Raw genomic sequence first — 22,923 nt, 5'->3', positions numbered from 1 at the left:
CCAAGTGGAGTCCAGAGTGCTCATCCACATCAATTGTCCTCAGGCGATGGGACAGGGCAAGGCCACTTGTGTGAACGCTGAATGCTACATAAGCATCTGTAAATTGAGAGGGGGAGCTATGTTGCTCACTTACCAGAAATGCACAGAGCATGTAAAAACTGATGAAATAGACAATGGCAAAGTTGCTCCCACATGTATACTCCTCCCCAGGGTTGTAATCTGACTCAGGGTCACAGAGCTTCCCTGGGAGACAGGCCAGCATGATCTCCTGCCAGGCCTCACCTGTTGCACACCTTTTTCAGATGAAGAACAAAGGGGCTTTAGTGGGGGAAAGAAGGAATTTGAAGCTTAGATCTTAGGGGAGAAAAACTCATAATTAGAGCAAAACCTAAGTCATTTGAAGAAAATCCAATTTGAATTAATGGAAATGTGAAATTCCTACTGATTTTCACGTGCAACTTATCACAGTAACTGGAGGTCCTGCTGCAATTCCCTTGGATTTACAGCCATCATCTGATGCAAGCGTGCTAACTGTCTGCGTATAAATGGATGCTTGTTTTTGTGTCTTCTCTACTTTGAACATTTGTATAATTAACAGTAATTAATTATTATTATTATTTGAGACAAGGTTTTGCTCTGTTGCCCAGGCTGGAGTGCAGTGGTGTGATCTTGGCTCACTGCAGCCTCGACCTCCTGGGCTCAGCCTCCCCAGTAGCTAGGACTACAGGCAGTTGCCACCACACCTGGCTAATTTTTGTATTTTTAGTAGAGTCAGGGTTTTGCCATGTTGCCTGGGCTGGTCTCGAACTCCTGGGCTCAAGCGATCCACCCACCTCAGCTTCCCAAAGTGCTGGGATTACAGGCGTGAGCCACTGCACCTGGCCTATTGATTATTTTTAATGACCAAAATACTTAACAACTTAAGTCTCTGTTCAATTTTGTTGAAGGCAGAGTTGGAAACCACCTAACTTGCAAATGACTTGTCAGTCACTAGAGTCATTAGAAATACTTCATGATCTCTAGAAAGTTTTCTCACTATGAGGGCAGCTTGTTTTATAAAGTTAATTAACTGACGTTAAAAGCAATCCCAAAAAATTTGAAATCATACATCTTAGGATGTTCCCCACTGGCTGTGCAAAAGGCCTTGAGGTTTTTGCTAAGTTTCTGTCTTCCTGGTCGTGTTTAAGTGCATGCCTCCATGCATAAACATACATCCTACAATTTTTCAGGTGGCCTAAGTAGCCCTACTAACTCCCAAATGAATAAACCTTATGCCAGCCACAATCGGGATTACCACAGCAGTTTTAACAATCCAGCAAAATTCCTGTGTTTGAAATGCTAGGGTCTGTGTTTAAGAATACAAAACAAACAAAAACAAAAAGCCATCACAATCAACCGGGAAAGGCACACTGCTTTAATAACCTGTGTCCTCTGTCCCTCTGGACCCACACCTAGCCGACCCCCCTGCCCAGGAGCACCGCCCAAGCCAGTTGCAGTCACCTGAAGAGCAGCAGCACCGCCTGGGGAAACGTCTGGAAGTTATTGTTCCTATTGATCTGGTTGTTATCTCTCATGGCAACTTTCCCAAACATCTAGGTGGAGAAGTTGTCAGGAAAAAGAGAATAGATTTCGTCATGCAAAAAAAAATCCGTATGTGAATTTAGAACTAACTCAGGTTTGATCTTTACCAGCTAGGGTTTTCTCATGGTACCTGGCACTTCACTCATTCAAAAAAGACCTGCCAGGCACAACCATGTGCCAGGCAGCAGGTTACACACTGGGAACGTGGTGCTCCAGAGGGGCACGGTCTCACATTCGCGGATCTCCCCTGGGGGAGACACAAAGGTAGCCAGCCAACATCAAACCCCAGTGATGATGCTGGGGTGGTCCAGACACACAGGGAAGCGTGAGACAGGCTCATCTACTGAAGGCTGGGGGGCTGGGTCAGGGAAGGCCTCGAGGGGGAAGTGACATGTAAACTCAGAACTGAAAGATACATCAGGTGATAAGAAAGGCGAAGACTGTTTCGGGTGGAGGGAGCACCATGTGCATAGGAGCAGGGTGACAGCATAGATACCGAGGGAATGAAAATAACATGTATGATGAGCAGACAGATAAAAGACCAGGCTGGAGACAAGGGCAGGAGGCAACAGGCAGGGGTTGTGAGCCCCGGGCAGAAGAGTGGGCTTTATCTTCAGGGCAATGGGAAGGTACTAAAGAGTTTTACTTGTGAGATTTAGGGAGCAGACTGACATTCTAGAGAAACCTGCAGATGCTTACAAACGCCTGCTGGGTGAATCTGGGGTTGTGTGTGCCATGCAGCTTGCAGTTCTGAGATGGCTCTTTTTTATGAGAACATATGTGATAAAAGACCTTCCAGGGCACATAGCACCACGTGCTGCTGAATCACAGAGGCTCAAGTATGCTGACTTTTGTTTCATAACTCCTGGTAAGATTCCCAGAGATCTGCAAATGCTTCTATGCTTTCAGGATTTAAAAAAAAAAAAAAAAAAAAAGCACTACCATTTCTCTGCCCCAAAAATCATAGAATCACTTTACTTCTTTCTCACTTACATCCCTCCTTTACCTGAAAGACAGCACCTGCACACATGGAGAATCTGCAAGGAGCCTGCCAGCAGAGATCTACAGCCACCTGGGCTCTTCGACTGCCGCCATTCTTAGACTAGGCTGCCTCCCTCCACCCACAACCCATCCCACCGCCCACTTGATGTTAGGGCTCCTCTGTTAGGGAGGCCCAGTCCCTTTCCCATGCCCAGGAGGAACTGGGAAACAGGGTGCAGCCCCTCTGCTTGGGTCACAGAAGAGCCCAGTTTCATGCCTCTTTTTAAAGGTGAGCTACTAAAGCACAACAATGGTCACAAAAGGCACTTGGCTCAGCACCAGCCTTCTGTTCCCGCGACGGCTCAGCACAGACTGAAAAGACCCACGAGGGGCTACTTGCTTCTCTCTTCAGTCTTAGCATCTGGAAATAGTTAGTTTCAAGTGAATTTCACTTTGTTATGATAAAGCATAATTCTTCTGCCATGACATGCAATTTTTCCTGGTGCATTCTAACCTCTCCACATTCATCTGAGCCTGGGCCTCCCCTGGAGCTCTCTACTAAGCAGCTGTGTCTTTCTCGTCTTCCTAGGCTTCAGCAGAGGCATTTGGCTGAAAAATCACAATGCTTCTACTTCACTTGGTCAGGGTACATCTTGCCACAGATTTGGGGCTACCCAGTGAAAGGGCCCCTGAGGGCGAGATGGCTGGAGCTTACCTGCATGCCAATGACCGCATAGATGAAGAACAGCATGGCTATGAGGAGGGCCACATACGGGAGCGCCTGGGAGAGAAAAGGCACTTGGCTCAGCACCAGCCGGCTGTCCCCGTGACGGCCCGGCACAGCCTGAGAAGACCCATGAGTGGCCACATGCTTCCTTTCTATTCCACGTGTTACCGTGAAAGAATATCGACAGTGAGGAAGAACCGTTTAAATCCCAGCCCTGCCCAACTACTTTAGTCCTGAAGACACCATCCACATGCATGCCCAGTGTTACAATATTACAGGCAGGATGTGCTTTCCATGGTCATTAACCCTGTAGCCTAACCCTAAACATTTTCAACACAGACATGTAACTCTCATAATTCTTAAGTTCATTACTGGATTTTTTGGGTGAAATTATAATTGATCAAACCATTCCAGAACACTGGACATTTAGAGTACTTCCACTTTCTTTTGTGGGTATGTTTTGGGGGGCGGTATTGTAGATAATGTTGCAAAGGAATATCTTTATGCAAAATCACCTTGCTTCTGCTGAAGTATTTCCTTAAGGTGAAGTCTTAGGAGTGGAATTACTGGGTCAGAGGGGAAGAACCACTTTCTGGCTGTGGCTGTAGAATGCAAAATACCTCTCTTAAGATGTACACCTTCTGAAAGAACTGCTAAGTTGGGGGGCTGGGCCAGGGAAGAAAAGGAGTGAGCTGGGGGGTTGCCAAGTGTGGCTCCCTTCATAAACACCAAGTACAAGTACGAGTGTCTGACAGAGCCCCCGTCCTTTCACTGAATGTCAACTGCTGTCTTACCTCATCACATGTGACCAACACGTCTACCTGCACAGGGTGCCCAGAGTGTTAGGCTTAATTCTGGGAACACACGCTTAAAGCACCCGCTTTCTCTACTATCCGAGAGAGCTTGTCAGAAAGTCAGTGGCTCACAGGTGCTCAGCCACCTTCAGACCTGTGCCAGCTGTTGACCTGTGCCTGCCAGCCTGGCCCTCCCTGCAGCTGGACTGCTCAGCAGGGTCCCACAGAGTTCGTTTCAGGCTTTCCTCAACATACCTACGTGCATTTTCTTCCTAGATTGCCAAGTGTTTAAGATTTTTGTTTGCACAGTTTCTCTGCTTTTATGAACTGCTGCTCTGGAACATGACTTTCTTATCTGTGGCAGATTGAATCTTTAAGAATTTCTTTAAAAAGTGAGATAACATTACCTCTGAATTATCTATTTTTATAGCAGTTTGTTCCCAAGTTTTGGTACTTTAAATGAATAATAACTGTCGAGGATTCTGTGCCTTAGCAAGTTCAAGGCTCACCTGCCTGAGGCCCCCACTCTACCTTCCTCCAACCTCATTCTCTCCAGAAGGATCTGTGACTTCCCTTGTGAGTGCCTGCACCACCCCCATTGCTGTCCCTTCTCCCTTTTACCTGTGAAAATCCCATCCACTAGGGACAAATGCTTACTGGGAGGGTAACACTGGTTACCCCAGGGGTGGGTGAGGGCCAAGTTTGAAATTTCTCTTTATATATCTTTAGACAGCTTCATTTGTTATTGTAAACATTTATAACTTTTGAATGAAAAATAGTCAAATAATTTAAAAAATGAAGATGCAGGATTCACTTTCTAATGCTTGTAGATATCCACAAATTCCCTACATGGGTCCACCTTTTACTAAGAATCTATATTTCCCACACCTTCTCTTCCAAATGGAATCAGTCCAGAAGGCTAGAATGTCTGGGGCAGGGTACTGGCAGGTACGGGAAAAGCTGGTTCTACTTGGGAAAGTCTAGAACCGAGCTGTACCAGCCTGGAGAATCAGAGGTGACAAATGAGACATGGTGTATGCCCAAACATCCCGAACTCTGTGACCCTTCCAGGTGCAGGATAACCCAGTGATAGTGCGCTGGCCCAGGTGGTGGTTTCTGATTTGTATCTAGACTAGCCAACAGACAGCACTGTTGTAGCCTTATGAGGAAAAGGTGTCAGAGAGAGCCTGTTGGGCTTCCAGGCAGTCTGCTGGGACCTGGCACTCACCATCACCACCAGGCATCCCGGGGGCACTGCAGGGCTGCAGGCCCCACACCTCTCTCAGTCTTGGAAATGCTACAGATCTCTCAGCTACGGATCCTTCCTGCTTTCTCTTCTGTTTCCTTTAGGCAAGTAATACCATGTGATTGACCCAAGAAATGCTGATTTGGGTCTCTCCAGCATTCCATGTTTTCTATTGATTTAGGTCCACAGAGTGGCCACACAGGGGGAGCCTGGGTCCTCTAGGATGGGGACAATCACTGACTTACATATGATCTTCAAAGACAAAGAGAGAAGTCCTTGGCATGGCTCTTACCTGAAAGGACTTAATAAAAGTCCACAGCAATGTCCGGATGCCTTCCCCCCTGCTGAGAAGCTTCACCAATCGCATCACTCGGAAAAGACGGAAAAAGGTGATGGAGATTCTATTGCTCTCTTCAGAGTTCTGAAGGGTTATCATGGAGAGGTCAAACCCAATGGAAAGTAGAACATGCAACACTTTCAGAAAAACAGCAACAGATGCAAAGGTGACAGAGGTAAGAACTGAAGATGTGATTCTAGGGCCTTTTCATCTTAAAAAGCATGATATGAAAGGAAGAGTTACATGCTAACAACACAGAGCTTGGAAAACTGCATCCACACAGCACATGCATGTCCACGTATTCTACTGTGTTAGAGGAGAACGCTGGGCTGGTCAAGAGTACTGGACACTGATGATGAATGCAAACCACTGCAGACACTGTTCTGGAAGGACAATCATGGAGAATACAGAAAAACCAGTGGAAAACTCGACATGGTCAAATAAACTTAAGGAAAAGGCCCAGCCCCTGGGGACTAGTCACTGATCTTACCCCAGGTGTAGCAGTTGGGACAGGGACATTTTCACTTTCAGTTGGCTTTAAGAAATCAAAGATTGAAAATGGATTAATGAACCAGGAAGGAGTCAATGGTTCCGGAGAGCATTTCCCCCTTTAAAAAAATGTGTGGTTCCCATCTTTGGACACCACACCTGCTCCCTCCCTGAGAAAATACCACTGGCTCTCTTTGGAGGTGGACTTGAGGGCAGGCAGCCATGGACATGGGCATGGACACAGTACCACTTTCTAATTCACATTTGAGGACATGCTGTGCCCAGGCTGACAGGCATCCAGTAAAGGCAGTGCTGCAAGACCTCAACAGATGCAGAGTGTGCCCCCGCTTCTCGCGAGGAGGCTAGTTCTCTTGGCTTAGTCAGGGCTGTGGGTCTCAGGAACTAACCGCTCTGCAGCAGGCCTCCTAGCCCCGAGGAACAGAATGTCTCTAGCAGAGGGGCAAGCAGTGGTGCCTGCCTGCAGGCCACAAACCCCCTTGGACCACACTCTGTTCCTATGAGACTAAACGCCTGGGTGGTGTATGTCTGACAACAGCCTCTTAGGCAGGGCGGCTGAAAAGCTGGACAGACTGAGTCAGGGCGAGGAGGAGAGAGGCAGGCTTCCCTACAGAAACCCTCGCTGCCTGCCCCACAGCTCAGACAGCTTTCACATAAGAGGGAGTGCAGGTCCGTATGAGTCTTTGGAAGAAACAGTGGAGGACCAGCTCCCCTGTGGTTCAGCAGCTCCACCTCCTCCAGGGTCTGGCTGTGCTCCTGTCCCTCGGCCCCAGGATGCAGAATCTGTAATGACTGGTGCTTACCTGCCCCCCAACCCCCACCCCAGGGAGGGCAGGGGCCTTGCCTCACTCTACTCCGTGCCCAGCATGGTGCCTAGCACTACCTGAGTGTTCAGAAAGTGTCTGAGAGAACACAGAGGAGTTGGAAGCAAACTCCAGCCAGCACCAGGAGGCATCTTTACATTAAACAGCAACAGTCAGCGGAACCAGAGCCAGCATGTGCCAGCCTCTCTTTTCCCCTCAGTGGTGTCACCAGGAGCCGACAGAGAGAAATGAGGCTCTTCCGGTTAGGGGCTTCAAGGACGCTTTCTGTACAGTGTCTGCAAAGTTAAGGGACATGTGTACACGTCTGGATGTGCTCACTTCTCGAGGGCCTCCTCCCTGGGGATCTGGGGAAAGGTAGAGCTCAGTTCTGAAGCCTCTCTAGCATCAAGGGCTACCTCCTGAGACCAAAGGGAAATTCTACAAAGTTCACAGAAAATAAGGGGTTTCAGCATATCACAGAAAAACTGAAATTCAGTAATGTGACAATGAACCCAAGAGGAACAGGTTCTGACAGAGTTTAAAAGGGGTCCTTGCTTCTCCTGGGATGCTCAGAATGGGAACTCTGCCACAGGTTTATCAAAAACCCAGGACTGCTATTTTTATTTCCCTCTTCTATTAGTTCATCTCAAAAGAAATATCAGCTCCTTAAAGGGACAGACAATGTTTTTCAACTTAAGACCTTAACAAATGAAGGAACTAATTTTTTAAAGTTCTCATCATTTTCCACATCATTCTCACTAAGGCTGTGCACAGGAAGGTTCCACTCTTCCCTGTCTGGCTGGAGTGTGGGGTGTGAGTGTGCATGCTAAGTGTGCCTGCATGTGCACCTCTGCTTGCCTGTGTTCAGGGGACCAGGCAGTGTGCACGAGAGAGACGGCTCTACAGTTATCCTTCTGAAACGTGCACGACTTATGTATCAGACCTGCAAGACAGTAAGGGGCCTGTTGGTCAGGGAAGACACTCCTGGCCACAGTCTGGCCTAAGACCCTCCTGCGGGCCTCTCCCTATTCTGCTTCAAGTCTGATAGGCCATCCACGGCCCCCTTCCTTAGAGTTTGTGAAAGTCAGCAACCGAACTGAATTTCGAAGTGTACATCTCTTCAACTGATATCTTTGAAACTGACAACCTATGGACTATGAACTTCAAACCATGAATATTCTGTTTAAAAGAACAAAAGGGAAGAGGAGACAGCATTTGTAAAGGGAGAGGGCAGCACAACATGCGAGGGAGGGAGGAAGGAAAGAGCAAACAGCACACCAGGCTTCATGCACCCTCAGTGCGCCTGCGACACCTCCCCTCCCACCACGCACCACTGGGCATGGGGGGCTGCTTCAGGGGAGGATGTGACTGGCAGCCCCGGGGGGACAGTGCAAGTTGCCAAAATATCTTACAAATTTAAAGAACCCTGAGGATGGCTTTGCCCAAATGACAAATGTCAGCCCAATGAAAAGGGCAGGCCAGCTCTCATACTAGCCTGAACACTAAAACCACCTGGGGATCTTTAACAAAATCTCTGAAGCCCAGGTCCCACCCCAGGGATTCTTACTTAATGGATCTGGGGCGTATCTGCATGTTGGGAATTTTATTTTGTTGTTTTTTTTTTTTTGAGATAGAGTCTCCCTCTGTCACCCAGGCTGGAGTGCAGTGGCATGATCTTGGCTCACTGCAACCTCTGTCTACAGGATATCAGCAATTCTTCTGCCTCAGCCTCCTGAGTAACTGGGATAACAGGCGCCCGCCACCATGCCTGCCGAATTTTTTGTATTTTCAGTAGAGATGAGGTTTCACCATGTTGGCCAGACTGGTCTCCAACTCCTGACCTCAGGTGATCTGCCTATCTCGGCCTCCCAAAGTGCTGGGATTACAGGCATGAGCCACTGCGCCAGACCTGCATGTTGGGAATTTTAAAAGCTCCTTGGTGATTCAAATATGCTGCCAGAGCTGAGAACTCCAGTCCTGGGCCAGGGTAAAGCTGGCCCGAGTAGTTAACAGGTGGTCTATACCAGCTAATGCCCTTTAGATCTCGAGCGGCCATACAGAGTGGGGTCACTAGAAAAGCCCACTCAGGCTGCTGTGGCTGAACAGTGGGTTCTTTTTGGGTTGATGAGGGAACAGTACACGGATGCAGAGAGAGAGATTAGACTCCATCCCCATCTTCCCTACAAGGGATGGAGGAGGTTTCAACATGAAGGGAACTGGTGGAGCTGGAACGCAAGTGGGCTACGCTATGCTGGACACCCCTAGAGGACACCAGACTGGGGAAGGACTCTTCACTAGGTAGCTTTCCAAACACGGCCACAAGGGGCTGCTAATCAGTTTTCAATAAGCGGAATTCCAGTGTCACCTCAGGGCTTGGACAAGACAAACTTGGCAGTTCCTTCCCACCCTAAGATGTCACATTCTTCAGCTGGGAACCCTACAGGAGACAGCCCCTTAGCCTCAGGAGGCCGGACTACATGTCAGGGTCCAGAAAGCTCCTTAGACTCCTGAGGCTCTGCTGATGTTCCCTCGAGCCTCTTCCTACAGGGCTCTCAAGCAGGCTCTTACCACATAGGCTCTGGGGCAGCCCCCTGCAACTGTGGAAGTCAAAAAGACCCTGAGGTTCCCAAGTGAAATCAATGAAATCAGTCCATTTCATTTTCTGTATTAATTTCTATCTGTGCTTGGAAGAGCTGAGAGGATGCAGCTTTCTAATTCATATAGGAAGCAAACCAGCATCCCAGAACAGCTGGGCCAGGTAACCCGAGGCATTGCGGAGAAGCCAGTCTTCCCTCTGACTATTTCTGAGCTCACAGGTAACACTTCTGGGAGGAGGGCTTCTTTATTTGGGGTTGCTGGGTCTGTGTCCACAACCCAGTGCCCAGCTGAGCTGGCTCCTGGGAAAGGGTTCACATATGAAATGGGGGACTACACAACCTTACTGTGGGGTCAGAAAAAGAAGATGAGTGAGACTGTCAGCCACCTGGTCCAAACAGCATACCTTAAAAGGCAGGGACCATTCCTGGATCTCTGAGAGTGAGCTCCCTCATGACTTTTTACCTGCTCCTTCAAAGTAAGTAATAATAAGGCAGATATGGCTTCTAAACAAGTGTTTTGCCTCCCAGACACTAATGATAATGAGAAGAGACAAATGTCAGTGACAGCCATCCCTGGGTTAGGGACAGTATGTTGCTGGGTCATTTCATCATTCAAGGAACAAACAGGCATCAAAGAGGGACGGAGCAAGAGGGAGCCCAGCAGTCACAGTGTGTCATTTTAGCAGCCTGGTGAGGTTAGGACCAAATGTGATGGAGATAAGTCCATGAGTGCTGCCAAACCAGGAACTGAGCAGGGTGTGGGGACATGGGAGGGGGACAGTAGGATGAAGCAGGCTGGTGCGCGCGCAGGCAGGACCATGCAAAGGACTACCCAAAACGTTTTTGCAAAGAATACAAACGCAGGCTGAATTCAATCATTTCTCAGCCAGATCATTCATTCTGGAAGACTGTTGGCAAGTCACAGAGCCAAGTGTGACTGACCAAGATGGCCCCAGGCTGGAGATGACAATCTATGGGATGGGGAACAATTTAGATGATTGCAACCAATCCTTAGCACGTCCTGTGAAGCGCAGTGAAAACCAAAGGTGGAGAGGCCAAAAACAAGCACACATTCTTTAGAAGTGCTTTGCTTTAAGGACTTCACCGTATATATGCTTATATATACTTGCCGCTACAATTTTCTAAAAATAAAACCAACATGAAAATCAATTAGGCAACAGAAAAGAAAGATCAACAGAGTTTAGGGAAGAGAGCATGGCAGGTTAAACATTGCAAACAATGATGACTTATGGCAGCTACAACCAGCCAATGATGAACCAAAGGTGTTCACGCCCAGCTGACAGCTGACCCCTCAGCTCAGGGGACAAGGCCACCAAGGATGTGATGTGCACTGCTCCCCAGGGGAACTACATGTGGAGGGGAGTGGGGTGTCAGAACCAACAGTCCCACTGTCATGTATTTAAACCAGAGGTTAAGGACACCCAGTCCTTTTTTATCTTTGTGCCTCCCCACAGCCTAGCCCAGAGCCTGTAAGTGATGGATGCCCAGTGAATGTGTGTTGAAAGATGGAATAAATGTGAAGGTGGCCTTGAGCATCCCCTCTGTTCCAAGGCCCAGCAAGGAGACACTGAGATTTCTGAAGGTGGTGTTCTGCTGGCCTGGGGTAGGGAAGTGGCATTGCCATGGCTGAGGAATATATCTGGTCTCAGGCCACAGCTGACCAGGAAAAAGGTCACTGACTGAAAGCACACTATGGGAGTGTCTGCCTATGTGATTTTGAAAGCTTAATTGCATGCCAAGAAGGGGCCCCCTGAAAGCCTGTGTTGCACAGATACCCCAATGTCAAATGCTAACTAGAAACTTCAGCGTAGACCTGCCCCTTTCCTGACTGGTGCAAGGTGAACACAGCAACACTGATACACTGATGAGCAAAGCTGGGCCACAGGGGACGGGGCAGCGGGAGGAGCAGGGCCAGCCTGCAGCACACGTGAGGCAGCCAGGAAGCCGGGTGCGTGCTGTCCCTGAGTACATGGGTGCTACACCCCTGCCAGCCAGCAGGCAGGTCAGGCGTGAGAAAGCTGGGTGTCCCCAGGTGGACAGACCTTGGCCACATCCTGGTGCCCGGAAGCTAAGTGTTTACACCCACCACCTGCACAGCACTTGAAGTGCTGAGCAGTCCAGGGAGATCTGCCGAGCTGCTGGTTTATTGTATTTTCGCTTCCATTACAGGCCATCTCTGGCTCACAGAAGGGTATGTTCCAGAATTTTCATGTAAATATACCTCCGAGTAGATTGTAAGCACTTTGCGTTGTGAGATGATTAAGCTGGCAGATGTCTAGCCATAAACTTCGGAGAGAGCTCAGGGCAGCCCAGTTAGGGACCTGCTGTTCTCCCATTAGCACCAGCTTATTTTACAACCAAGCATCATTTACATATCATGAATGGCAATTTTATAGCTGACACATGGAACATTTCACATAAAGTAGAATTTACATGTCTGGGCTTTAGAAGTTGGAATATGTGTATACCTAGGTCTAGCAAAATACCATCTGAGTGCCTGGTCATAGCGTGGCATGACGAGGCTTAAATCACACCCTCATGGGCACAGTCATGTCTGACAGTCTGTTTTACTTATTACAGGGAAAATCTACACTTAGAATAATACAAAACTTGTATCTCCCTAAAACTTTGGGGTTTTTAGCAAGCATTTTCCCAAATATTCCGATCATTTTATCACTATAACATATCTGCAGCAAGGGGGCAGATGTTATTCACCCCACTTGGCCCGTGAGGGAGCTGGAATCCAAGTCAGTTTGGAACTAGAGCTGCAACTGCCAGGTCTTAGGACTGCCAGGCTGGTGGCTGTCTTACTATTCACACGCCAGGATCAGCATGGCCCCAGATAGGTGGCATACAGGGATTTCACAGTCCTTGTGTGATGCAGGCTGTCTGGGCACCAGGATGGACCTTATAATCCTCAATCCTGCAGATGTCACCAGGCAGAGCATCAGGGGCAGGGGGTGGGCTGGACATTGTGGAGCAAAAGCCAATACCACACAACAGTCCCTCCCCGTGCTCCGCCCACTCTCTCGAAAGGCTCTGCACAGGATCGGCACACACACTGGACGCCCACTAAGACTTGCTGATGAACTGGGAACAGATCAGGTAGACAGGGCCCTTTCTGCCTGCCTGAGGCCTTCCGGTCTAGCATGGGTCAGACCCAAGGGGAGCCAGGCAGAAGGAGGGGCTCCCTTTCTCACGCTTCTTAATTTTGCAGGGGGAGAGGTACTCAGAGTGCTTCTAGGGAGAGCGGTTCACTCCATCTACAATGCCACTACTGCACTTGTTCCCCCTCAAGTGAATCTACTAGATGTAACAAAGGCGGACTGACACCCTCTCCCTGGTTTGCACTCGGCCCTCTTTTCCCTGGCCCCAAGCAGCCTTCCGCTGGCTGGCATCACCCTTTGGGTGTGGGACGTTCACCAGTGTCACCAGTCAGACTCAGAGCAGACACGGTACAGGTGAGGGCACCAGCAGCAGCCACCACAGGCTCAGGGCATAGCTGGCTGTGGGGTCTCCGGCCTGTGCCCTCACAGAACCATTGCGGGGACGAGGGTGCACATCAGTAACTTCATGTACAGCTGTAAAGACTGAGGCACATAGCACTTGGATGACTTCCACGGTCACACGACTGGTGAGTGACAACATTCACACGGACACACAATTAACTCCCAGCCCTTATAACTTTAATTAGATCTTTTGAAATACTATTCTAGTTCCAAAAGGCAATTCTACATAGACTTCCCCACTCTTTTTCAGGGGAAGGAGATAGAGATGGGGTGAGATAGAGGAAACTACAAATTATCCTTAGTCTTTCAAAATAAATTTGTGTCTGGATTTCTAAAGTGTGTGGAGATTTAAGGGCAGGGCCTCTAGTCTCTTCTATGTCAGACTTAATGAAAACAACCATGATATAGGACACAAAGTTTGCTACTTACATTCACTTCAGTTATAGCAATATCAACGACGCTACCAACAACAATTAAGGCATCAAAAGTGTTCCATGCATCAGTGAAATAGTGCTGTTAGGGCAAGCATTCAGAAGCCACAGAGGAGAGGAAGCACCACAGGAAAAAAGAAGAAAAGGACAGTGTTACAAAAGGGGAACATTCTAGCATCGCACCACACGGCTACTTGAAACATCCCCCTAAAATAAACATGTTATAGATACGCCACTGTGGGTATCACTTCTGACACAGCAAATGAAAACAATTAGAGACATCCTATCTTACCTTGCCTACTAGTGACCAGGGTAAATGCTGCAAAAAGGCCTGTCCTCCAAAAGGTGATTTGTGTCTACAAAAGGCCCTGGGATAAGGCTCTACCCTGAAACACGTCTTGCCTACAGCTCTCATTAGGAAATCCTAGTTTCAGATCAAGTGACTGGGATCTGTGACTTGTCCAGGTGATGCCACTGCAGGGCAGGGAGTGGAGTATGCACAGACAGAGGAGAGAGGACACAGGTGGCGGCCACGCCAGGTGCATACTCACGTCTGCTTCGCTGAGGGCCACGTCTATAATGCTGCCGATTACGATGAGGGAGTCAAACGTGTTCCAGGCGTCACTAAAATACCCCTGGACAGAGCAGGCGAGGGCAGATGTTTATGAGCATGTATGAATGACCCGCCACATGGACCGTATAGGGGCGAATCTGAGTCCCTGCCGCACCCATGGCACCCAGGTAGGGTGGGAAAGCCAAAGGGGAAGTAACAATACTGTCCACTGGTGGAAAGGGGCACAGCAGGGTGGTTGTGCACCTTTATGTGTGAGAGAAGGTGCACGCCCACGCACACACGCACGTGTGCATACACACACACACACACACACTCTCACGGTCCTGAGTGGCACCAAACCAAGCAGGATATCTACAGGGCAGAGGAAGGCATTTTGGCAACCTTGTCCTGGTACCCAGAGGGATGATCCCAAACCCTCACGATCTGATGGACTCCTTCCTTAGAATCTCCATTCACCCCACTTAAAGAGCACTGTCACCAGGCATTGCACACATTTCCATTTCTGTGCTCCTTCAAATGGGCCAGCAATGCTCTCCAGTCCTCGCAAGTCCAGCCTGTATTACAAAGGCCATGCCTTGTGGCAGGATGACTGAGATAAGTCCCTGTCTTCAAAGAACTCTCAGTGTAGACGACACAGACGGGTAGATAATGGCTTACGGGGACACAGGCACCATGAGGCACAGCGTCGTGGCAGAGACACTGGCTCCTTGTCATGGGGGTGGTGCTTAGTGTGGGGAAGTCAAGGCAGGCTCTATAGTAGAAAAGAGTATGGCATGAAGAGGATGTTCCAGGGCTCCCTCTGTCCTTCAAAGAAGCCAATAGGCTCCTTCTTCCATCTCAGCTTTTGCTTTCTTTCCCTCCCACTTTTCACCCTCTAGGCTGAGAGGAGTCCTTCCCATCCTTCAAAAATAGCACCAGGTTCCTCCCCACCTCCTGATGTCTCTGCAATCCTAATTGCCTAACCCCAACTCCATCTGTTCAACTTCACCCTTCTTCAAGGTCAGATAAATGCTCCTTGATGGAACCTTCCCAGTCCCGGCTGTCTGCACTCCCTCAGGCTGACGCTGAATCTCTTACGTACTGATGGCTGAATGTGGGGTCTTTGTCTGCAGCTCTACCAATCAAAAGCCCTGAAGGATGATGACTGTGCTGCATATTCAGTCCCCCAACTTCCCTAACCCCATTATCTAGCCAGAGCCTTGAACCCAGTCAGGGCTTGACATGTGCAATGTCCCCTTTGTCCACCAACTTGCACCCTGCCTGTCATCCAGCTTTGTCTGGTTGTTTGTTCAGGTCCTCCTATCTTGCAACAATTTTGAGGGTACAACATCCCCACAATTGTAACTTAAAATCTATATGTATGTGCCGGACATTTTACATCTTCTTCCGGCATCAGCACAGCAGGTGCTAAATGAGTGCCTGTGGTCTCTCGACACCCCTGGGAAGCTCCCGGTTGGAGAGGGTGGTGGGGAGATACTGCACAGACAGCCAAAGAGGCAACGGACTGACTGTCAAGATCAACAGCTCTGTCTATAAACCAACTGTGTTTTTCCAAAGAGTCTGGACACTTTTTGGAAATGAAAATTCAGGTACATATTATATAAAATGGGGCCCAGCCTGTTTACAACGGGGTACATTTAGTGCAGCATTAAGAAAACCAGAACAAAAAGTACTTTGAGGTGTCAGGTCCCAGAAACTTGTGATCAAACACAGACCCAGAAGAAGCCACTGCAGAACCACAGCCTTTTGCGACAGTATAGAAGATGTGGACGTACTGACTGTCCTAACAGCTGGAGTAGGGATGTTTATTCTAGTCACCATCCATCAGTGTAGGTGCATTTATGGGGGAGCTACGACACTGACTTAGGGTTTGCTTCTTAAATTTCATCTTAATAATGTAAGATTCCCCCACCCAACCGCCGTGGTTTCTAACCAACTCTCCACCTCTCTCCCCGCCCTATGATCACAGTGCCTCTCTCCCATTTTACCCTCACTGACTGCTACCCTCCCTGGCCCATCTATCAGCAGACAAAAGGAATTTGTGAGCCCCAAATCTGATGATCTATGTATAAAAGTCTAATGGGAAGGTCTGTTTTAAAAACAGCACAGCTTATGCTTTCTAGCTTTCCTTTGCATGAATTCATGATGCTTGGCTGGCAAAACTGAGCAGAGATGGGCTGCCTTTGAGGTCTAGACTAGCAGTCAGAGGTGAGATCAAGAGCGAGCCTCAGGTTGTAAGGGAACACAGCAGTTTCCTTCGTCCAAGAAGTCTCCTAACAAGAAAGCCAGCTGAATCAATGTGCTTAGTGTTAGAGCTGACAGCTCCTGTTGCGAATGGATAACAAGCAGTTCTCTGACTGGTGGCAGTGCCACAGACCACACTTGGTGGGGCAGAGCCTGCCCTTTTCTTCAGGGAGTTAAGAGTAACTCAAAAGCTAAAGAAAGCACAGTGATCCTTCCCCTCCCCTCTAGGAAGGAATTTACACCTTGATCAAAAACTTGGTCACAAGTAGCAACTAGACCTCCAGAGTACTGACAGGGCGGAGGAGACCCAGCGTTCGCCCTTCGCACCTGCTGTGGTGCCTGCCCCAGCCCCACCTGCATTTGTACCGTGTGCGCCGCTTCTCTCCATTATTTATGTCATTTCCCAAAGGCCAAACCCACCACATGGGTGCTGGAGGCCAGCCTCTGACTTTGAGATTTTATTCCTGAACAGCTCCTCTCTCCCTCTCTCCAGAATTATCAGTGTTCTCCCCTTCAGGCCATTTCCATCAGCCTATAAGATATTCTCAATGCTGGTGCACTGTGATGGATAAAATCCATTTAAATCAACACAATAGGGGCTTAACATTTCCTTGGGGTCTTGGAAGTTTTTGGCAATTTCATTGACTCTCTCTCCAGAAACCCCTCACACTCATAAAACCGTGCCCAAATTGGAATGATTGATGGACTGAAGGTTGACACCCTTAATCTAGGAAGCAGAAGGCAGGTGGCTGAAATCACAGGCTCTGACCAGGTGGCTCTGACAGGCGTCCAGGGGAGGGAGAAAATGTCAGCCCTCCCATTCTTCCCACATACTGTTTCCCTATTTAGTAGCCTCTTGTTTAATAAAATCACTGTCAAGTGGCATGACTCGGTTCCCCCACCCTTCTCCCACCAAAGGCACCATATTGCCTTTGTAACCAGAAGATAAGATATAAGAAATGACACGCCTCCTAACAGAGGGCCCCTCTCCCTGCTCTCTCCTCTTGGCCTATGATGATGTGTTCTCCTACAACTGAATTCTGAGGCCAGAACCTCTCAAGTGGAACCAGCAGTCAAATCTATATTATTTTTGTGTCCAGCTCTACCTGTCTGAAAAGATCAAACAAGTCAGCCACATGCAATATGTATTGCGCAGAAACATTTCTGACTCTGGAAATTTAAAATCATAAACCAGACTAATGTGGGCCTCAGGGTCAGGAAGCACCACTATGTCTAAGAACCCTATTGTCACCATCCATCAATGTTTGTCTCCTGCTGGACAGTGGGCTCCTGGAAGGCACATCTCTTCTTATTCCTGGCCCTCTTGCCAGGATATGGCACAGGCGTTGCACATGGTAAGGGGGCAATGTTTGTGGAACGGTTGCAAATGGGAAACAAGAAAAGTGACCCAAGTTCAGATTCCTTTTGCTGCCTGGATTCACTCCCATCTGCAGATCGGAAGAAGCCTATATAAATAACGTGCCTTTTGTCATTGACCATGGCAGCCAGATCTCTTACCCATGCTGGCAGGGATTATTTGGGTAGCATTTGACCCAAGTGATAACCCAAAGTGCCAACTTTTGATAGAAACTATGCCTGACAGCTTTCTAACTAGCAAAAGCCTTTCCAAAGGTAAGCGGGGGATTAAGGGAAGATGTGCTCCACTCTGCTCTACCCAGATACCCTGCGACAGAAAAGCAGGTATCGTCTCATGCCCAGAGGCTGCACTTCCAGGATCATCCCTTTATTCCTTTCTTCATTCCACCAATCTTACTGAGCTACCACCAGGAAGCGACCACCAGGCATCATGTGAGGTAACAGAACCAGAAGCAGAAGACTCAGCCTGAGACCTCAAGCAGCTGCTCACCAACAAACAGAGAGGCAGACATGGAGTAGTGCTGGTAACGATGGTGCATAGTAGGCCCCCAACGGATGCACGAGCAGAGGACAGGGCTGGCTCTGGCTGGGGTGAGGATGCTGTCTCAGAGAAGATAACATTTCCCACAGGCCTTCAAGGATAACAAAGAGGAAGCACGGTATCTAGACAGAGGCGCATGGGCAGGGAAAGGTCTAGCATGCCAACACTCAGGGATGGGGTGGGGATGAATAAATAGCAGGGAGGGAATGGCAGGAAATGAGGCAGAAATATACAGGGGCCAGTGCTTCATGGAGGACTTTGAATATTCGACTAAGAAAATTGTATATGCTTTCTCAAGCAATAGGTGGCCAGTGCCAAAATATCACTGCAAGAGTGGTCTGGTCAGCTTCGGGCTTACAAAGGGAGTAGGTAGAAGGGCTGAGGCCAGAGGCAGGGAGATCATTTTGAAGGCAGGGAGGCATAGTAGCTCAGGAGAGAGAAGGGCAGTGCAGGTCTGCATGCCACAGAGGTGGCCACTGATGCTCTGGCATGTAGGCATCTTACCAGGCAAGAAGGGGACCAGGAGAGGGCTCTGGGAAACCTCAATGTCAAAAGGACAGGATGGAGCCCAACGAGAAGCCCAATGTAAAGTTCTAAGGACAGTAATATTTGGTTTCAAGTATTATTTGCCATTAAAAGTAAATCTAGAATAGATGGGGTCATGAAGAACTGAAAAAAAACAGTGTCAAATTTTCTCTCTGGCAGGTGGAAAAGGTACTCTAGGAAGATCATGAAGAAGCTCTACTCCTGCAAGGGACCCTGGAGCAGCGAACAGAGCCCTCGAAGGCAGATGAGGACTCAGTGCCCATTCTGCATCAGCTCTGCACAGCAGCATGAGGACAGCACCAAAACACTTTCTTCTTTCCCCAAACCTAATTTCTCCTTACTTTTTCCAGCCCAAGTAGCTAGGAGTATAAATTAGTATATTTTCAGGGTAGAATCAAGATCAAAACACTTTAAAGGACTAAGATGGGAACAAAGTATGGCTCACTGGAGAAGGCCAGTAACCGCAGCAAACAACATGGCCTAGAATGCAGCCTGGACGAAACGCCAGATGGGCAACATCCCACAAAGAGAGACTCCCAGACAGACCAGGCTCTTCTTACTCCACAGAAGTGCTCTCTACACCTGCTGCAGCCAGCACTTTGAAAAAGGCCCTTCTTAGTCAATCTTCCTCCTTGGAGCAAGAAAACTTGTTGGAGAATTCTAGCAGCTGGAGGGAAAGGCTTGGAGAATGGGGCTTGTGTCACCTAAACTAGGGCCTGCTTTTGAAAACCCTACAGAGGCCTAGTTGACCCCAAGTTGAAAGCAGGACCTAGGCTGCACCAGGTCAACGCCCAGCTGGTGAACTTTCCCTTCAGGAACCCACAATCGGCTAAATCACCTGCTTGCTTTTCCCGGATGCTTTTGCGCTTCGGCTCCTAACCACCTTCCACTCTTGCCTGACCAGTGCTCCAAAATGCCTCTTCCCCTGAGGTGAGATGGCCTCTTCCATCATGGAGGCTCCCAGCCCAGAGTTTTCTCCCTCTGTCTACCTCCTACCTCCCTCTGGGCTAGCAGAGGCTGGGTCATCTCATCTCCCATGACCTTGGGCCATTTCCCTCTAATTATGCTCTCTTAGGAGGCCCAGTTTCTCCATCAAGCTCCCTTATATAAAATAAGTCCTTAAGGTCAGATTTCTCAACTTTCTTTAACCCTTCCCTCTCGAAATGCCTTCTCACCTACCAGTAAGAATTTTGTCTTACCTCACTTTCTATACTTATTTTATGAAGCAACTGAAACTCTGCCAGCCTGTGTCCCCTAACAGATATACTGACGAGTCCTGCTAGAAGGTGTACCTGACTCAGTGGAGAACTCTGCCATGAGGGACCCTGTTACAAAGCTCCTCCCATGAGACAAAGGCTCTCCTGAGATGAGGCTGAGGTCCCATGTGGCCATCTCCTCAGAATATTCCTCCTTCTGCAGCCTTGACAACCTTGTTCTTCAGCCCGACTACCCCATCGACCAGGAGGGAGGAGGCCTCCCTGGCTTCTTTGTGAAAGACCACTTGCTTGGGCTGGGCTTGTGAACACCAAAGAGAAGAGCAAGAAAAAAAGGGCAGGAAAAATTTTAAGGAGGGCATTGCTTCTTGGTGAACCGATACTCTCCCACTTATCCAGGCACATGATATAAACTCAACCTCCCCTGGCCGGGGGGAACGCAGCGACAGTGCTCTTCAAGTGTGGAGATGCTGCTGCTACTGTCTTAAAAGTTCTCCCAATTGTAACGTGAGGTTGTCTAATGCTATGAAGATATCTTGCTGAGTGAAACTACAAGCAGTACAATTTCCAGCAGAAATCAACCATTTAAAAACTCTGATCTATCAGTACTGATTATAGCTTAGCTACTCACTTCCCTTTGGTATCGCCTATCTGTTCACACGCTACTGAACTCTCCTCCCAGATTTGGAGATCTTCTGGGCAACTGTCAGCCTACTGGGCAGTGCACTACTGGGCTGACAATGCACTGGCCTGCTGAAGGGAGCAAGCACACACATGAACACACACGCATGTGCACACACACACACTGACACACACACATACACACCATGGGTGAGTGTGCTTTCTCTTCAGCCTGGAGCAAGCTTTCAAAAACTTCAGAGCTTAATCACCTGGCAAGGGAAGACATGGCCCAGGTATCTGGGAAATGTTCCACAGAGAGGTTCCATGTTGCATTTCTCAAGTACCTTCGATGTTCTTACTTTGCAACCTTTTCCATCAGTCCAGACAAATATTGCTCAAAGAAGTAAAGGTGAGAGGGAAGCAAACCAAAATCTCAAAGGAAATTAAGATGAATTTGGAAAAGGAGGAAATGTTTATGTATGTAGATATGGACAAGTCACAGTAGATAATAACATCTGGCCATGCATTAGGTGCCAAATTTGACCCCACTGCAATCACCCCAATTAATCACTTACAAATGTCCTTTCTTTTTGGTCCACAAAGATCTGATAAAGATTGCATAGAGATTAATTCAAATTAAAGAAAGGAACAGTTTGGAATTAGAATTTCATGTAACTATGGAGTATGTGAAACCATCCATTTCATAATCCATGTCTAACTTAATTAAATCAGTGTCGTCAGATACCTTACACAGAGATAACTAACTGGGTCACTGAACTCTGTCATCTCTAACTCTGAGAGTTTTTGGCTGTACTGGAAAAGAAACTGAGGGCCAAATATCCCACATTTCAGCTTGGTGTGGCTCCTCTGTCTAGGCTTTTAGAATGAGAGAACATCCTTGCTTGATGATGATGAGGGTGGTGGTGCGGGTAGCAGCAGCAGTGGCCGACAGTCCGCAGCGTGGCGCTACATGCCAGGCACTCTGTTAAGCAGTGCGTATATGGGAACTCTTTACTCCTCATGACAACCCCACGAAACAGCACTATTAGCATCCTCATTTTATGGGTGAGGAAGTCGAGGCACAGGGAAGAAAGGAACTTGTTTCAGCTGCAAGTGCCAGAGTAGAGATTTGAATCCAGTCCAGTTCCACAACTATGCAATTTGACACTGAACTACACTGCCCCTTATCTGGCAGCCACTGACAAGTGGGGAACTGAATTCACTCCCTCCCAAAGGGGTACAACACGCTGAGTTGTCGAGCACAGTTGAACACATTTCATGTCTCATTTTGTGTTAAAGTCAAGTGAAATTTTTCTAAATTAAGCAAACAAAAGATGGTATGGCTGTGAGAGGTCTGCAGCTGGTATCAGCACTTCCCTTAAAGGGTAAAAAGGATGCTGCAGACCAAGAACAAACAAAACAAAGTCTTTAGACTAGATATCTGAAAGTATAATCAGGGTCAAATTCTTTCTGATGGGTTATGTTCAAACATTTTCTCTAGTGCTCAAGTAATGAGGCAGGTTTCCCTGACACAGCATGATACGTACTATTCTAGAAACAGAAAACTGGCTTTCAAAATAATCTCCAGTTTACAAATTCCCAATTCTAATCTCCCTGCTTCTGTTTCTCAGAACTGTTTTCATGAGGTTTTGTTCTTGCAGATTCATTTTCCCATATGTACACACATGCTCTAATCAGATTTTAATGTTCTCAGGTGGTAACCCAGTTAGCGGCCAGAACACTTTAGCATAATTCAGTAACACAAGACTAACAGGAAGCGGGTACTTCTCTAGGGTGACTCAGCAACAACCTTTGAAAAGTGGGTTCTGCAACTCACCTTAGGCTTAAATGCGATGACTTTCAAAACCATCTCGACGGTGAACACCCCGGTGAAGACCATGTTCAGAATGTCCATGGCATCATTGAACATCTTGGACTGCTCGTAGTGCTATGGATGAAGACAGAGGGACCGTTCTCAGAGCCTCAGCCACGATCTCACATGCTTGCACATGGAGGCTCCCAGCCCTCTGTGCCCCTGTGGGCATCCTCCACAGCCCAGCACCCTCGCTCGGCAATTCCACCGGCATTGCAAGGTCACGTGGTGAACTCCCACAAAGTGCAGGAGGGTCTGTGACAAGATGAGGATGATTGAATGATGAAGGGGGAAAACATATCCATTTCCTCTGCTCAGGATAAAGGGAATTCACCCTTTCTTCTGGCAGGGCTTTATGTTGAGGGCCTTGACCAGAGCACAATGTAGATACCACCAAAA

The 22,923-nt window shown here is 48.2% G+C and overlaps 1 protein-coding gene across 6 annotated transcripts in view; it reads right to left on the bottom strand.

Moving 5' to 3' along the window:
• Positions 1 to 22,923, bottom strand: part of CACNA1D (calcium voltage-gated channel subunit alpha1 D) — a 319,566-nt gene that overhangs the window by 37,326 nt on the left and 259,317 nt on the right. For 2 of the 6 annotated variants that reach the window (XM_003818729.6, XM_003818730.7), the window contains 7 exons: positions 22,489 to 22,599; positions 14,086 to 14,169; positions 6,157 to 6,201; positions 5,622 to 5,750; positions 3,278 to 3,343; positions 1,501 to 1,592; positions 134 to 293 (listed from right to left, as the gene is read on the bottom strand). In XM_003818729.6, coding sequence (XP_003818777.1) covers positions 134 to 293; positions 1,501 to 1,592; positions 3,278 to 3,343; positions 5,622 to 5,750; positions 6,157 to 6,201; positions 14,086 to 14,169; positions 22,489 to 22,599 — 687 coding nt within the window. Of the gene's footprint in view, positions 1 to 133; positions 294 to 1,500; positions 1,593 to 3,277; positions 3,344 to 5,621; positions 5,751 to 6,156; positions 6,202 to 13,532; positions 13,617 to 14,085; positions 14,170 to 22,488; positions 22,600 to 22,923 lie in introns of all 6 variants that reach the window. The other 4 variants (XM_003818731.6, XM_034956670.3, XM_034956669.3 and 1 more) reach the window with 3 other exon arrangements.

Source organism: Pan paniscus, chromosome 2 (assembly GCF_029289425.2).
Source record: "Pan paniscus chromosome 2, NHGRI_mPanPan1-v2.0_pri, whole genome shotgun sequence".
Classification (NCBI taxonomy): Eukaryota; Metazoa; Chordata; class Mammalia; order Primates; family Hominidae; genus Pan; species Pan paniscus.
Note: the sequence above shows the minus strand (reverse complement) of the source record. Positions and strands in the feature narration are given on the sequence as shown.